Here is a 16,759-nt window from a genome sequence, read left to right as displayed (position 1 = left end):
TTTACAACTTCTTTTTTGGTTTCCATCTGTACTGAACTACGCACCTGTAGCATTGAGGTGAGGTCAATTCAATTTTCAATTGCATACACTGCACTTTACATGTGGTGTATGTACCCGATATACCCATACTTCAGTATAGGCATAACCCTAGTGTAGTATGCTATTGTTCTTTTGCCAGAAATTTTTCAGCCAAGCACACACAGAAACCCCAGAAAGCGCTCGGTTCCTTGACTCAGCCATCTATTCAGCTAGATATCATCTTCATCACAATTTACTTCGTCTCCTCACTTCGAAAACAAGAAATCCAAGAACTTTGATCCTCCGCAATACATCCCTTCGGCGAGCCGTCTCATGCCACGAGAGTTTCGAAAACGTGGTAGAGGCAACAGAGCCAAGCCAGAAAAGACGCAGGATGACGCATCTAACTTACCTCTGGAACCTCTGATCTACCGGAACGTATTGGAGTTAGCTGTACCCGAAGAGTCCTTTCAAACGAAACAAAATCAAATCACAGCTCCCGATAAGCCTCCTGCACCCGAAACAGAGCCACAATTTCCAGAACCTAGTCCCGATTTAAAAGCTTATTGGCGGGACATTGATGATAAAATTCAGGAACTCGAACGGCTAGGAGCTGGTTCCACTCATTGTACAGATCTTTTACAAGAAGTAGGTGAAGAAGATGAAGAAGATGAAAGGAATTTACTTTTGCGGTCTGCGCTGGAGGAACTTTCGGGACATGAACTCTCTCTAGCGGCGGACCCAGAGACCAGCGTGATTCTGGAGCGACTCATATACAGTATGGACGACTTTGCTAAACGAGTCTTGGCGGATCGCTTTATGGTTCACTTTCTAGATTTGATCTCACATCGTCATGCCTCACATGTGGTTCAAACTTTACTTGCGTTATCAGCTCCCGTTTTGGCACGCGAAGCACATGGCAAACCTGAACAATCGAACAGTAACGAAGCTGATCACGATCACGGTGATCTACCTGCCATGTACCTTTTGCTAGCTCAAGCTTGTGAGGTTAGTGATGGATGTCAAAAATTAATTGATGTATCTGACAACTCCATTTTCGAGTGTAAATTAGGACGTAATGCCCAATATACAGTCACTATCGGAACATCCAACTGCAGCACACGTGCTTCTCACGCTTTTCCTTTTGGTCTCCGGAAAGCCTGTCTCAGCTGAACATGCTCGATCGCGCAAATCAGCAAAATGGAGGTCTAAGCAAGGTCACCTTCGTTCGGTATTCCACAGAGATCAGGCGGATGAAAAGGATATTAGTGACGGTGTCTCGCCTGTCCCAGCTCCTCTGCACAAAATGGGAACTAAACTTTACAACACTATCAAATCAACATGGTGTCAAGCACCTGGAGTAGGGACCCGCAATGCAGCATGTAATCCTGCCACAAATGCATTGTTGCAGGTACTCGTAGGATTGGAGTTTGATAAGGGCGAGGCCGAAAAGCCTGGATCCATGGTTGACAATCTCCTCGATGGTCTTATTACATCTCAGGGTGTGTCATACCTTTCTAATGGAATTCAAATTTCGTCACTCTATTGATAATCTCATTCCGATCAGTGCATTTGCTAATCTTTGCTTGGAATTCTAGGACCTCAAACTCGGTCAGAGTTTGTCGAGACTTGTTTACGAGATACCACCGCCTCACATGTGATGGAATGTGTAATCAGCCGACTCTCACCTAGCTACTTTTCTCAATTCTATTCTACCTACTTCCTCCACCGTATGGGCATGCTCTCTAATCATCCTGTCACCAATTTTCTCACTGCCAAAGTGGTCTCAAGATTGGACTCCGACCAATTTTTACCCGCCTTACAAGAATGTGTTCCCAAGATGATTGACTGTATTGATAATTACCGCACAGGAGTCTTGCAAGCTCTGGTTAGTCGTTCAAAGAATCTTGGTTTAACTGAACAACGTGAGGTTATTCAAAGCCTTCTTCGAGCATTCGGAGTGACTGAAGATACCGAGAAGCCATACATATTTCCTTGCTTGATTTCCCTAATGAGGCTTGATTATTTCCGAAAGACGACTGCTTTTCAACAAATCGAGAAATCACTGAAGTCATCTGAAACCGACACAAACGATATGAAACTTCCGGATAGCAATATGCAAGGCTCTTTGCTATTGCAAGGCATCTTACAACTCGCTGTACCTGATCTTATGACATCCATCGTCAACAGTCTAATGTTACTGCCGCTTTCTGTGACAATGAGCTTTTCTCGTGATACTATCGCTTCTAGAGCGCTCGACAGCATTTTAAACTCGCCCACCATCTCACCAGCACCACGACGTCAATTCATCTCACGCTTTATTGGTCATTATCATCGTCTGGCTGATGATCGTGTCGGAAGTCGGATAGCCGACCTATGTTGGGCCGTTGCTGATGTATTCACAAAAGAAAAAATCGCTTCTAGTTTGGTCGATCAACAAAATGCTTTACAACAGTCCGCTTACGGTCATTACTTTGTACGAAAGCTTGAACTACCGTACTTTGAACGACAGAGGAATGGATGGAAGGCAGCTATGTTACAGAAGTTCCCTTCGAGAAAAGTCGTCGCTCTGCCTACTAAAGAAGAACAAACTAAGATTACGACCAAGATACTCGAAGAACCAAAAGGTAATGAAATAGAAAAAGACACGGGCCGTCCGATTGAGGTAAATGAACCGTTACAGAAGTCCAAGAAACCCAAGAAGAAAAAAATGGAGGAACCGGCTGCCAACGAAATAGATGTCCTTGATGGACTTTTCGACCCTATAATCAAGAAACGGAAAAAGAACAAGAAAAAGTCAGATGAGATGGACCAGTGATTGAGCTATGTATGGTACTTGAGCAGTCCTATCTTATCAAACAGATGATGAATTTGACTCAATCATTTGCTACCCGCTCTACCTTACCAATGTCTGGAAAGACTGTACATGTCCCTCAGAAAATGTATCATTCAACACTCAGCCAATGGAATATAATGCAGATATGAACAGGATTTGACACCCATCATGATAAAGGTGGGTCTCACTTAATTATTGGAATGTTTGTAATTTTGCAACTTTTTATGCTTTGCAAAGATATCAAAATCCCAACTACACTTAGACAGATACACATACAATGCTTGACATGTCTATCGTGAGCAATATACATACTTTTTTATGTTTGACATGATAAAAGGGGTGCACAATATTTCGAACAAATGGGGAGTATTCAGCTAATAAGATAACGCTAATTCGTGCAGTCGCCGATTTACTTAGAGACTAGATTGATCATGGCTTTATTTCAGTTTTGTACCTTGAGTGGGGGCAAATGTGAGAATCGACCTAAAAAGTCCAGATACCCAGTTCAAGTGGCTAGATCTTCAGCTTTTCTGTTAGGAGACACGGGCGCAAAGCCCCATAGCCCCGGAGCAAATCGTCGGAGATTTTTCGATTCGTGGCAGGATCCATATCGTTTGGTCAATTCGAGGCTCGAACGCTCGGATCAGAATGGGTATCAAGAGACCGATGCAGGCCTGGTGCACGAAGTGAACGTTCGAGTTTTGCTTGAGAAGTCCGAAGTTGAAAGTGAAACCATGGCACTTGCATCCTGTGATGTCTCGATTAGTCAATGCGGAAGATCGTGCGAGGTGCTCCATAAGTCTCCGTCAGAAAGACTCTGTGCCATGCGAAAATAATAACCTCATGGTGAACTCTTGAGTTTTTCGGTGTGGGTGGGGGTACTGACCAGAACCCCGTAACCAAAACAGATAACTACCTGTACGTATTGCATATGGTGTTCTCCTGACTGATATGGCGAGCATTCGAAGACGTGGGGCAGGTACTAGAGCATAAAAGCGAAAATATTTGGTGCTTACAAGCCACTCATCCGGTGGAAATCGGGTCTGTGGATAGGGAATCCTCCCAGGCTATTATTCCGGAAGTAGCGATAACGTATTGTACACCTATTGAGTCATAGCCATTCCCTTGACCTCCGAATGGGCTGAATATCATTCGTGCTTCTCTTACATCTCTTGCCCTGCTATGAGTGATACGGACACCGGTGGTGTTTGGACGAAAGCTTGTCAGACGGTGAATCATGATCCGCAAGTTGATCGCGTTACTCCATGGTAAGCCGAGAGCCGCTTCTTTACGATGGGAAGGTGCCCGGCCCATAAAGTGCTGGGCTTGGTCTTCATATACCAGTACTGAAGAAGTAATTTGGTCCATTTCCGACGGACTTTTCGGGGAAGAGCTGGAAGTCTCGTTTCTAGATGTAGATGGCACTAAGTGTGTGCTGACCATGAGACCAGTACGTCCAGTGGGAGGGTTCATGTTTCCATCAATGTCATTCGCACTAAGCGAGGGATCGGCTGAGGTCAGCCGTGTACGCTTGGCTTTATTTGCACTCAATCGCGTCGAGCGCACAGGAACGTCAAAGACGTCAGAGACCTGGTTAATAACAACAGCAGCCAGATTATAGCGGCAAGCGAGATGCTTCAATCCATCGGCTATCTGATTCAGTTGGCTAGCCCTACGAGTCCAGTCTCCTTTCGTGTTGTTCCCATCAGGACGAAGCAAGGCGCCAATCGAGTCCAAGACGATCAGGCGGACAGGCTTCGCCGTTGAGGTGCGATCGGTCAACCCTGCGATCAGCGCAGGTAGTTGATAGTGAATGGCGTGTATCAGACCATCCGTATCCGAGATGCGGTTGGGATAGACATTGGACATCAACCTATGAGCCAATAGGTCGGGAACGTTTGAAGTAGTGCCACCAGAGGACTCCGACTGAAAGCTAGCCTGTACATCTTCCTTGTCGCACATTGCCATAGCCATTTGTTTCAATCTGGGAGCAGGAAAGTGACATTCGCTTGAGATATATATGCAGCTACCGCGTAAGCCTCCTAAAAGTCTAGGGAGCTGAACTGTGAGTGAGAGTTGAAGACACAGGCATGTCTTCCCAGCTGTAGATTCGCCAGCGATTTCTGTTAATTGACCTGTAGGGATACCACGCCCCTGACCAAAAAGCTTATCAAGCGCCGGAGAGCCGAGAGTGATGGTATCTCCAACTCCTGATCGGATCCGATCCAACACAGTCACCGGTGGCGGACTGCAGGTATCCGCCAAGAGATCAAAAAGATGCTTAAGTTCATTATCTTGAAGTCCAACACGACTCTTGAGGACTGTTGGCTGGATTAAGACAAGTTCTGACACGGTAGTGAATCCGGCTTTCAAAGGTCCGGGATCGAGATGTGTTAGCTTTGTTTGAATATGTCAATGGTGGACAGGGTAGATGATAAAATGAAAAACACATCACCTTTGTCAAGCCGCTGAATAATTTTGGAAGGAAGAGATAAAGACTTCAGAGTAGGAGAGTGAACATGAAGTGCATGACTGGGTTCTTCAGATAGAGGCATGTCGTGTGGAAAGCGATTGAATGGTTTCAGGCTTCAGCTGGTTGGTTATCAAAAACGAATCTTGACGCGACGCTCCGACCCGATCGCAGCACTCACCCACGGGCTCTGCGCGGGGTGCGGGCTCACAGCTGTTGCGGTCCCGGAGATACCGCCCACAAAACCCTAGTAAACTACTCTCTCTTACTTGATGTGTTGGTTAGTGTTGTATGCAATTAAAGCCAAGTAGCACTAAAAAAACCTTCACAAAGAACCGGCACTGTTAAACTAAAAGCTCACCCAGTTTTTGAATCAACTGAAAAAATCAAGGTCTTCTTGGAAAACTCAAGTGTCTCCTTTTTTTTGAAAGTCAACCATTCTGCAAACGGCTGTATACACTACACAAAAAGTAATATTGTCTGTGCAGACAAAAAAAGTACCGGCATATTTGGGTGTAACAAACACCCAACATGACAGAAAAAAAGGCAAATTTATAAAGAAAGGTCCATTATTTTTCTGCTTGCTGCTTTCTGTTCCTGTGATTTTTTCATAATTCTCATTGCAATACCCCTTTTGTGTACTGATTAAACAACGTTTTTGGGCTCCAGGTTGTGACCTGTAGACCCTATGGCCTGTGCCAGTCCAGAAACTCTAGATTGGTCCAAAATCTCTGGTGGTTTTGGGCAAACTTGAGTTCCTTTACAGGTCACACTCTGGACTCAACTCTGGGGCCCAAAAATATGTTTCATCAGTATGTATTGGACTGTGTCCTCGCTGTAAGACTCCCTGCGACAAGTGGCTAGGGGACTGCAACACTAAGCATAACCCTGAATTCTTCTCTGTACCACTCGACTTTCCTCAAGCACCTCCCTATTCTCCAGCCAAGTCGATTGTATCACTGGGGGTTACAAGGCCTACACAGGGTAATGGAGGAACACAACCTGATATACATGTAGAAGTAGGGGCTGTGAAGGTTGGAGGTGGAGTCAACACTCAAGGCGACCCGCCGCAAAAAGCCGCTGCGGCAATGTCTGAAGTGTCCCGCTGGACAAAGCGGAGGGGAGCAGAAGGGGGGCGGTTTGCCCCGCCCGTACTCCCATTGATTTGTTTTCAATGTAGGGGAGCGCGGATTTAGTGGGGCGGTCGGAGATACCGCCACACTGCAAGTTGTCTGATCTTGCATGCAGCGGATTAGTAACCACTGCGTCCAAAGAACCAACATCACCCTACACCATACCACCATTCCTTTCAGATATTGTCTGATATTTGATATATCTGATATCTGAAAGGAATCCCTGTCCTTGAATCACGCCACCAATCACTACTTCACCTCAAAAACCACCATGCAAAAACAAGTGAGTTCAATCTCTGCTATCTACTCATGTTGTTGGTTTTTTGTCTTCTGCCTCAGCTGACACAAAAACACTCTCACCTCATTCTTGTATGATTGTTATACTCTTGGATCGTTTGAATCTTATAGCCTGTGCTGTTTGCATGGGGCTTGGCCTTGTTGATTTTGGGGTCATGGCTTACTCCATAGTCCTAGTAGAACATCCTCTTCTGGATTGTATTTATATTGTATGTGTGTTTCTCTTCCGGTCTTTACTCCCAGCCAACCTTCATCCACTGGAAAGTTTTGCTAATATTTTAAATTGATATCATTTGTTTATTAATCACAATACGCCCTCCAAAACCATTTAACTTTCCCGTTTCACTATAGTCCAATATGTTACCTCCAACCTTGTCTCTTGCTCCATTGTCAGGAGTTGCTGCAGCTACCAGTGGTCCCACACTTTGTCCTAGAACTGCCAGTAAACCCAGACCCAATTTCGTCGCCCAATTGCCTGATTTATGTGTTGCTTCTCTTCGCCCATCTCCTAATCGTTCAACTGGCAATTCTGACCACAAGTTTAGCGTGTATGAGATTAGTAGTAGGGATTCTGATACCACCGATGGCATTGGAAATGATGGAATCATCAATGAATCCAACAATTGCCACTTTACTTCTCCTACCAAGACCAAGAAGAAGGCCCGTAAGTCAGTCAAGGTCCATGTTGTCAAGAGCCACACTGTCTCGTGGATCTGGTGCTTCACTTGGCTTAACTCGCTGTGCTTCCAAGAAATCGAGGAAGGGACAAGTCAAGGTAAGGTCATTATTTTCTTCATCCGATATCATTACCATTACTGACCATCTCTTCTGATCACTGTATGCAACTGTTCCTGAAGTCATGGACGTCAATCAGGAGTCTGAAGTCAAAATTGTTGAGACTCCGGGTGTTTGACGTGCTCAGCTGGAATGTGTTGCCAAATTATTGGGAATTTTCTACCCCCCGACTCATGTTCAAGGCAAGATAAGTAGATTCCACTCTTTCATATTATGTTCTTCATTCGTTTCAACTTGTTATCTGAATTTGATTATCTTTCATTTATTTCATTTTGTTCTTATAGTTGAAGTCTGGAAACAACCTGCAAAGTTACCAGTGTCGCTGGTGTAGGGGCCGGTTTGTATGTAGTACACGTAGTCACTACAACCTTTACGCTCACTGTGATGGAGCTAAAGGACACGCGGCCTGTCCCCAACGTTCTTGTGCCATTCAGGCTGGTGTCAAGTTGCCTAACACTTGGGATCAAGATCAAGCCGAGATTGCTCAAGCCTCAAACAAAGCCAACAGACAACAAACCCTTGATGCATTCCTTTCTCAAGCCACTTTTAGTGTTGACCTCTGCAACACTGTCCTTGTTATCTGGATCTTATGGCATGCACTTCCCTTTAATCGGTTTTGTGATGGTCCCCTGCGTGCTGCATTCAAGCTTGCTAATCGCCAAGCAGACTTGAGAACCCCAACTTGAGCCGCTGGGATTGCCAAGGAGCACTATTTCAACTTGAGTTTTTCTGTGATCAATTTGGTATCCGTAAGTTTTCCTTTCTTTTTCTACTACCCTTATATTTCATTTATGTATATTTCATCAATTGATTTCTGGAACATTTTCATGTAGCATAATACTGGGAAGTTTTCCCTTGTCCACAATGTTTGGACTACCAAGGGTAATAGATATGCTTTTATAGGAGTGTCCGCCAATTTCATCGACAACAACTGGAATTATAGATCAGTTCACCTTACTCTCAAGCTTGTAGCCTGGAACAAGATGGGCTTTTTGCAGGCTCAATCAGTCGGCCAATTCCTGATTACTAACAAGCTTCATACGAAGATAAGTTCTTTTATCTTTTTTGCCTATCATCCTTTCATTTTTTGTATTGTACACCATGTCCATCCCCCATGAGCACGTTGATGTGCTCACACGGAGAGTTGTGTAATAAATTTGAACGGATCTTTATTCAATTTGTCTCTAGAAAATGCAAATCCTTTGTTAATAATAATAGACAATCAAAAATGTACCGTTTGTCAATGGAACTATGAACAAAGGAGCCCATTTAACACTCTTGCTGTCTGAACCTCTTGACAAAGGCAATTGTATGCTTAGCTCTCAGACCTGTTTGTAGGTTATATCCACCCTCTACGGAAATTGATTGGTGTGAGCACGCCGAAATGCTACCTCAAAACAGACATGATGGTATTAGAAAAAAAACTAATTTGACCTGGATTTTATTACATGCTAGCTCAAACAACAGACTTGGGGTCCAACAATAACATGATGGCTGTAGAGATGGAAGAGATGTTTGCGGAGTCCAACAAGAAGGTCAAATGGAATTCAGCCAAAAACCACGTCCATGCTATGCTCATAAGCTCAGACTGGTTGTCAAACATGGCTTGAACTCAATTGGATTGGCTGCCAATATATCAAACCCACTACTCCACCTAACACTCAAATTCCAATTCCATCAATTATTCTCAATGATGATATGAACAAAGTAGTTTGTGAGACTGATGATTCCAATGACAGGATATATGCTCAGGTTTCATCAAATTCTTGTGACGACTCCACTTCCAATCATGAAGATGGACACAGTTATGAATATGTTCCATCTAGTACTTGCGTAGTAGTTCAGGGAGCTATCAAGGTTTGTCATCTCATTGTTTTTGTTCTGTTCCCTTCTGTCATTTTATCTTACTCAAGTATGCTGACAAAATCACATTAACCTACCCTCCAGCTCAAGGATATTAATGCTCTGTTAACTCAAATTAATGCTCTCCGTGGTGAATTTGCAGCTCAGACTGCTCAGATGGGCTATGAAGGTCCGACCCCTATTGCTGGATGGGGTGTGCGCTGGAACATCAACTTAGCAATGTTCCAGAACTTGGTTGCTGCTCATGATGTGAGTGTTTTCAATCCCTTATTATTATCTTATACCTATTGTACTATTATTGATATTTTGCATTGTTAGGTCATTGATTCCATTCTCATTGCCAATTGAAAGACAAGGTACTATCAAGGTGCAATGATGTCTGTGGATTTATTGATCTTCACTATCCTGAACACTCAGCAACGGCAAGTGATATCATTGAAAGTAAATTTCAAGAAGTATTATCTGTTTGGCCGGTCACTCCTCCTTTGACCCCACCTCCTGTTCCAGCCTCCAGCAATGCCTTCAATCACTTCAACACTGGAACCGCTCCGATACGCTATGGATTTCAACTGTTATGATAAAAGTTGTCAAGTCCATCACATTTGGGTATGCTTAAGGTGAAGGGTTAGATGTTGGTGGTTGGTGGAGGCAGTCGTGTGTTTCTTTATTCTTCTTTTCTACATTTTCCTTTTTAAGTATCAGATCAATATGTAGTCGAGTATGTTGAACGTATCCCTTTATTACTTTGTAAACGAGCTAGTGATCTGATGTGCGTGTAGCGTGAATTTGTGTGTCTGAAGTTTTCTCTTATATACTCTCTCTCTCTCAAGCTCCAGTTCCCTCCCTCACCGTGTGGAACTGGAAGCTTAAGAGTATGTCCTTTTAATCTTTCTCATTATCTTTTCTCTATCCTGGACAGTACTGATGTTGTGTTGTGGTAGTCACATCTTCCCTACCACTCTTTCCCTGCTCTGTTGCAGGTAAGGCATTGATTTCAATCCGCCAATTCTTTCTCATCTTGTCGAGTTCTTACAAACTCATCTGAACCTGTTCTGTCCAGGTAAAAGACTATTTCTGTTATATTTTCTCTTTTTCTCTTATCTCTTGTTTACTTCTGATGGAATTATAAAAACACCGTGTGGAACTGGAAGCTTAAGATCACATCTTCCCTACCACTCTTTCCCTGCTCTGTCGCAGGTAAGGCGTTGATTTCAATCCGCCGATTCTTTCTCATCTTGTCAAGTTCTTACAAACTCATCTGAACCTGTTCTGTCCAGGTAAGGCGTTGATTTCAATTCGCCAATTCTTTCTCATCTTGTCGAGTTCTTACAAACTCATCTGAACCTGTTCTGTCCAGGTAAGGCGTTGATTTCAATCCGCTGATGCTTTCTCATCTTGTCGAGTTCTTACAAACTCATCTGAACCTGTTCTGTCCAGGTAAGGCCTTGATTTCAATCCGCCGATTCTTTCTCATCTTGTCGAGTTCTTACAAACTCATCTGAACCTGTTCTGTCCAGGTTTACGCGTCGATATTCAATCCGCGTCATTTCATTTCATCAACCCATTTTGGTATCGGAGCGGAGTGACCGCTATGAGACAAGCAATACTTGACCAACTGTTTGGCCTTGTAGGTCATATTTTGCTCACGCTCTGATTGACTGGTTACTCAACGAGTTAGACGAGACAGAGTCAAAGGTTGCCATCCTTTATGACATTGGATGTAACCTTGAGAAAGGTCTGGTCCAAGTTGAGCATCTACTCATATTTGATCGCAGATATTGAAATCTCAACCTCTGACAGTCCTTTTTAATATAGCACAACCTCTTTGCACAGGAAAGATTAAAAGGTCGGTTTAAATTTGGTACCAGCGTTTTCCACGCGTATGTACACAGTTGGAGTTGCCAATTAGATTACAACCCAAGAATCAATGTTGGATGGGGCTTGTCAGACGGCGAGGGTTGTGAGCGGTGTTGGTGTAAGCTTTGCAAACTGGTTTGTGCTCTGCAATATTCCACAAAGCAGCATTGATTAGATGCGCTGGATCTCAAAGCTGCACATGAGAATGGTATCTTGCGGACCAATTCTGGTAAGTCATAAATCATACCGTATGTCTTTGTGCTTTAACGTCTGACTCATTTATTGTATTGACATTAGTTCATTCATGCCTACACAAGTTGGGAACCACTGAGAAAACGTTGGCAGACAAGCGCTGTATTCTTGCCAAGCTTGGTATAAAGCGAGGCTATACACATGCCTATTTTGCCGCACAGTGGACTCGTCAAAGACGAGTCCAGGCAGAAATCATTGGTGACACAAATACACAGCTTTTGGAATCCCAAATTGAGGAGTTGGTCGAGTACAAAGAAGAACTGCAAGAGGCAAAGTAAAAAAATTCACTCGATCAAGTCTTTGATTATTATGCAAAGCTGATATAATTAATGGGCCATTCATCTAACAAGAGAAGAGGGACAACCTACGCAGGCGTCGACGAAGAACTGCCGCCGAAAATCAGACTCTTGCAAGCTTGCCTGGGCACATCATCTTCCTGGAAGAGGAAGTAGAGCGAGTATCGTTGGAACTTGGAAGTGACATGTTCAGAAACATTCCAGATGCCTCAGGTAAAAGATTTATATTGTGTCACTTCAGTTTATTTTTAGATGCTGACTATTGTGTCTAATACCAGACCCCACCCGTTGTTTGTTGATACAAGTTAAAGTGGCAAAGTCAAACCTCTACAAGGCAAAGGTTGGTATCATTGAATCGTCAAAAAAATGGGCAACAGGTTGGTCACATTAGCTCAACACCGCGATGGAATTAGCAAGATTTACTTCGTGTTTCTGTTGTAACAGGGACTTCGATGCAGGATAGAATGAAAACTATGATGAATAACAAGCAGAAGCTATTCCGCACAAAGTGGAAGACATTCCATGATCTTGTGACAGAGTATAACAACGACCATCCTAACAATACTCCTTTGGTCAATTATACACTCAACGAAGCCAAAGCTCTGGCACTAGATGATGCCTTTTGGAACTTCGGGCATCTCACACATCCTAACAAACCTTGGGCTACGGATACAGATACCCAGCAAGGTATTCAGGCTTACCTTTTGTACTGTCGCTCCGAAGAGGAGCTGCGACGAATCTTGCGCGAAGTAAGACAGATGTTGAGATGGGCTTTGACCACGGATGCAAAGATTCAACAAGTTCTGACACTTTCACGCTCAAGTAGGTGCTTTTTAATACATACTCTCATCAATCATTGTCTGATAATTCATATTGTTAGGGTGGGACCCACAGGCAGCAGTTCTGCCAATAGACTTGGTCTCTGGAAGCACATCTGCGCGCATGACCAAGACAGCGTGGGAAGATTGTACTAACGTCTTGAGATCTTCTTACCACGGCGCCTTCCTTAATCACACAAGACTGATATTCACATGGGATTGCCACCTCTTGTCCTTATTGAATCGCACCCGCACCTATTGTGGAGCAACTGTTGCTGAGGATCAAGCTTTGGAGTCGAGTTGGAAGGATATGGTACATAGAGTTATAGGATGATATGATGTTTTCTGGTTTATTATTGTTATTCCCTCTATGGGATACATTAGGGGTACACAAACATCTCAACCCGACCTTAAAAACCCATCCAAAAAACCCGTGCCAACCCGATTGATTTTGAGTTTTTGGTGCTAAAAAATCCAAAAATCAATCGGGTTGCCATGGGTTTTTACGGAATGCGAGAGGTGTCAAGGTGACAATGCAAAAATCAAAAAACAAAAATCACAATTCCCGGGTGCAAAATTCAAAAATCAAAGACAAAACTACAGAAAATATTCAAATACAGGGCAAAAACCCCTGTACTGGAGTAAAAGTCATGGCAGAAACCCCTTTCAGACCAGGTTACGGCCCAAATTTCAGTAGATTGACAACTTGAAACTCAAAATTTGTCACCCCATTGTCGCATTGACACAAAAAGTACCAGGAAAGCCACAAAAGAGGAAAACAAAATTCAAAAATCAAAAAAACAAAAGTCGAAAATCAAAAAACAAATGTCGATAATCAAAAAACAACAATTAACAAACCATAAACGAAGACCCCAAAGATGAAAATTGTACAAACCACCTCTCTACCTCTCTACCTCTCACCCAATCACACAACCCATACACCACACACCATCACCGATCATCTTATATTGGCCAGTCATTCATCCACATTCATCCATCTTTTGTCATAGTCTCCACCCATCCACCTTGTTCAACAAAACCTACACTACACTGAACTTCTTTGATTGTCGTCACTCTTCTTCATCATTCTTTGATCGTCTTCACCCTTCTTCAATCTTCTTGGATCGGCTTGAATCCTCTGTAATCTTCTTTTATCAGCTTCAATCTTCTTTATCTTCTTCAATCGGCTTCCATCTTCTTCACCCGTCTTCAATCTTCTTGGATTGGCTTCAATCTTCTGTAATCTTCTTTTATCAGCTTCCATCTTCTTTATCTTCTTCAATCGGCTTCCATCTTCTTCACCCTTCTTTGATTGGCTTCACCCTACTTCAATCTTCTTGGATCGGCTTCAATCTTCTGTAATCTTCTTTTATAAGATTCAATCTTCTTTAGTATTCTTCAATCTTCTTCAATCGGCTTCCATCTTCTTTAGTATTCGTCAATCGGCTTCAATCTTCTGTAAGCTTCTTTGATACCTTCAATCTTCTTTAGTATTCTTCAATCAGCTTCAATCTCCTTGAGTATTCATCATCGGCTTCAATCTTCTTCTTTAGTATTCTTCAATTGGATTAAATCTGCTTCTTTTGTATTCTTCAATCGGCTTCAATCATCTTCAATCATCTTTGATATCCCTCGATCTCCTTCGATCTTCTTTAATATTCTTCAATTGGCTTCAATCTTCTTTTCAACATTTGTGTGAGTCAAATGAATCAATACACTTTCTTCAAGCTTGCTCAATCCCGTGTTTTATTTTCCCAATGGTTCAAAACTTTCCGGTCTATGCAGGAAGCGATGCTACCACTGAATGTGCTTATTTCTTTGAAGAAGTACTTGATGTTACACAATACCGCAAGTATACCAGCAATCACAACTTTGAACTCCGGGGTTCTGAAAGTCCTTTTGTCAATGATGTAATGCAAGCTCTCAGTCATTGGTCTCATAAACACTATAACGTAAGAAGAATGGTTGCGGATCTTCAGGGGGTGGGTTTGGTGTTGACAGACCCTTTGATTGTGGATCCAAGCAAGTAAGTAGATTGGTGCTTGTATGCAAAATGTTTGCCTGACTGTTTGTTTCACCCATAACCCAGTATGGCTTGGTGCGATGGAAACACTGGAAGGAAAGGCTTGGAGAATTTCTATACCCAGCGCAAATGCAATAGGATATGGAAGCACTTTGGGTTGCTCCGCCCAAAAATAGCACAATTAAGTATATGGGAGGAGATGGAGCTGTTGTATGGAGGTAAATCTGGGGAACAAACTCATATTCCAGCAAGAGATCAGCACATGGTGTAAAATGAGGAGTAAATTCTTTCATTTAAACTTGTATTCCAAAATTTGTTGCTCTTAAAAATTACAAAAAATTACAAAAATACTTTGCTCACAAAATTATCATCTTAAACACACGGGGCATCAGTCTCTTCTGCCAGTTTCTTGCTGGAATCATACACAAATAGAGATAAAGAAAAAGTCCTTTCATCATGAACGTCCACCACCCAAGGACGTTCATCTTGGCGGGGTTCATCCTTGTCTAGTTTGGCTGGATCCTCGCTGGTAGCTGAATTTTTGGCATAGGTTGCGGGTGTTAAAACATGGAACATATTAAGTTTCTGGAAAGATCCTCATGTGAAAAGGTGAAGATAAACAAACCAATGACTGTTCCGCTTTGATATTGTCCAGCACGCTCAGATGATCTGTGACCAAATGCTCTCATAGTACCTTGCGGCTTGTTGGGCGGTACCATCTTGACTGCATGATTTTCCTTGATTACACCCAGGGCTTCAGAGTGTTGCTGCATGATCTTGATAGCCCTTCGAAAGTCTTTCCAAAGTTTCACTTCTGCAGGGTCATTGCTGGCGGGGTCCTGCAGCAAGAATTGTCAGCCATGTGAATACGACATAAAGCTTGAGGGACTTGACCTCTTTGTTGAACCTAGCAACACATATAAGCTTATTTCCAGCCAGATTCACAAGTAGAACAGTTCCATAGGTAACTACTTGCTCTTTCCTGTTCCCAAATTGAGGAACTTGGAAAACATCACAGTCCTCTGGCAAGCCAAACCGGTCTTTGATTCCTGCTTTAATTCTTTGACTGACACATTCTCTTTGAACATCCCGGACTGGATCCTGTTTGGCATTGTGTTGTTGAGCCGTCTTCCTCTTTTGGCACTGCGCAAGCTTTTGCTTTCTGAGGTCTGATACTGGTTTTGGCATCTACGTAAAAAAAACATTGTTTTGATTAGTGGAATGCTCATCAAAAAATCAAGATTTCTTAATTTGTGTGGGGATGCAATGAAATAATGAATAAAGTGAATAAACAATGAGTGATTAAATATTTGATGGATTTAATGATTGAGTATGAATGACATGAATATATAAATTCATGAATAATTGTTTGAAGAAATGATTGATAAAGTAATTTCTTGAGGATTGAAATCAGGAAGCACCAAGATACATTTAGCAAAGGGTTAGGCTGGTAGTTGGGGGTCCCCTCGGTCACTTGCCCTGCCCTTCACAAGACATAAACATCTCTGCATGTATCTCAAGTACTTCCGTCTTCCATGAGTCAATGTGAATAACCTTGAGCTGTAAATCTTTTGATATAAGTGAATTTGCATTAATGAATAATTGTTTGAAGGAATGATTGATGAAGTAATTTCTTGAGGATTGAAATCAGGAAGCTCTGAGATACATTTAGCAAAGGGTTAGGCTGGTAGTTGGGGGTCCCCTCGGTCACTTGCCCTGCCCTTCACGAGACATAAACATCTCTGCATGTATCTCAAGTACTTCCGTCTTCAATAATTGTTCGTGAGTAAATCATGAGTGGTAAATGTTTTGAATTATATGAGTCTTCTTTTGCGATGAATTGAACAGATGTTTGAGAAATATTGATTGATTTATTAATCTACATTCAATTATTATTGGCTTCTTGTGGATTCTTCAAGGTTCTATTTCTTCTTGAGGATATAATATTTGTTCTTATATGTTCTGTCTTGATCTCGGTGAAGTCAAGAACAAATGGGAAGACAAAGGAAGAACATGGATTACCTTGGTTGATTCAATAAATTGAAGAAAGCGGACAGAACAGATTTCAAGAATAATAAGATCAGAAGAATCAAATAACAAA

At 42.5% G+C, this 16,759-nt stretch overlaps 2 protein-coding genes across 2 annotated transcripts; one reads left to right on the top strand and one right to left on the bottom strand.

The window, feature by feature from the left end:
• Positions 1–351: 351 nt before the first annotated feature.
• MELLADRAFT_117295 (uncharacterized protein) lies at positions 352–2,836 on the top strand (the record flags this gene model as incomplete). Its single annotated transcript, XM_007413042.1, has 3 exons — positions 352–1,026; positions 1,091–1,520; positions 1,617–2,836. The coding sequence occupies 3 exons, from the start codon at positions 352–354 to the stop codon at positions 2,834–2,836; spliced, it is 2,325 nt and encodes a 774-aa protein (XP_007413104.1).
• A 1,041-nt stretch (positions 2,837–3,877) lies between these two features.
• MELLADRAFT_65484 (uncharacterized protein) lies at positions 3,878–4,828 on the bottom strand (the record flags this gene model as incomplete). Its single annotated transcript, XM_007413015.1, has 1 exon — positions 3,878–4,828. One exon carries the CDS (start codon positions 4,826–4,828, stop codon positions 3,878–3,880), a length of 951 nt encoding a protein of 316 aa, XP_007413077.1.
• Positions 4,829–16,759: the final 11,931 nt, after the last annotated feature.

Source organism: Melampsora larici-populina (assembly GCF_000204055.1).
Source record: "Melampsora larici-populina 98AG31 unplaced genomic scaffold MELLAscaffold_34, whole genome shotgun sequence".
Taxonomy (NCBI): Eukaryota; Fungi; Basidiomycota; class Pucciniomycetes; order Pucciniales; family Melampsoraceae; genus Melampsora; species Melampsora laricis-populina.
This window is presented reverse-complemented; position numbering and strand designations above follow the sequence as displayed.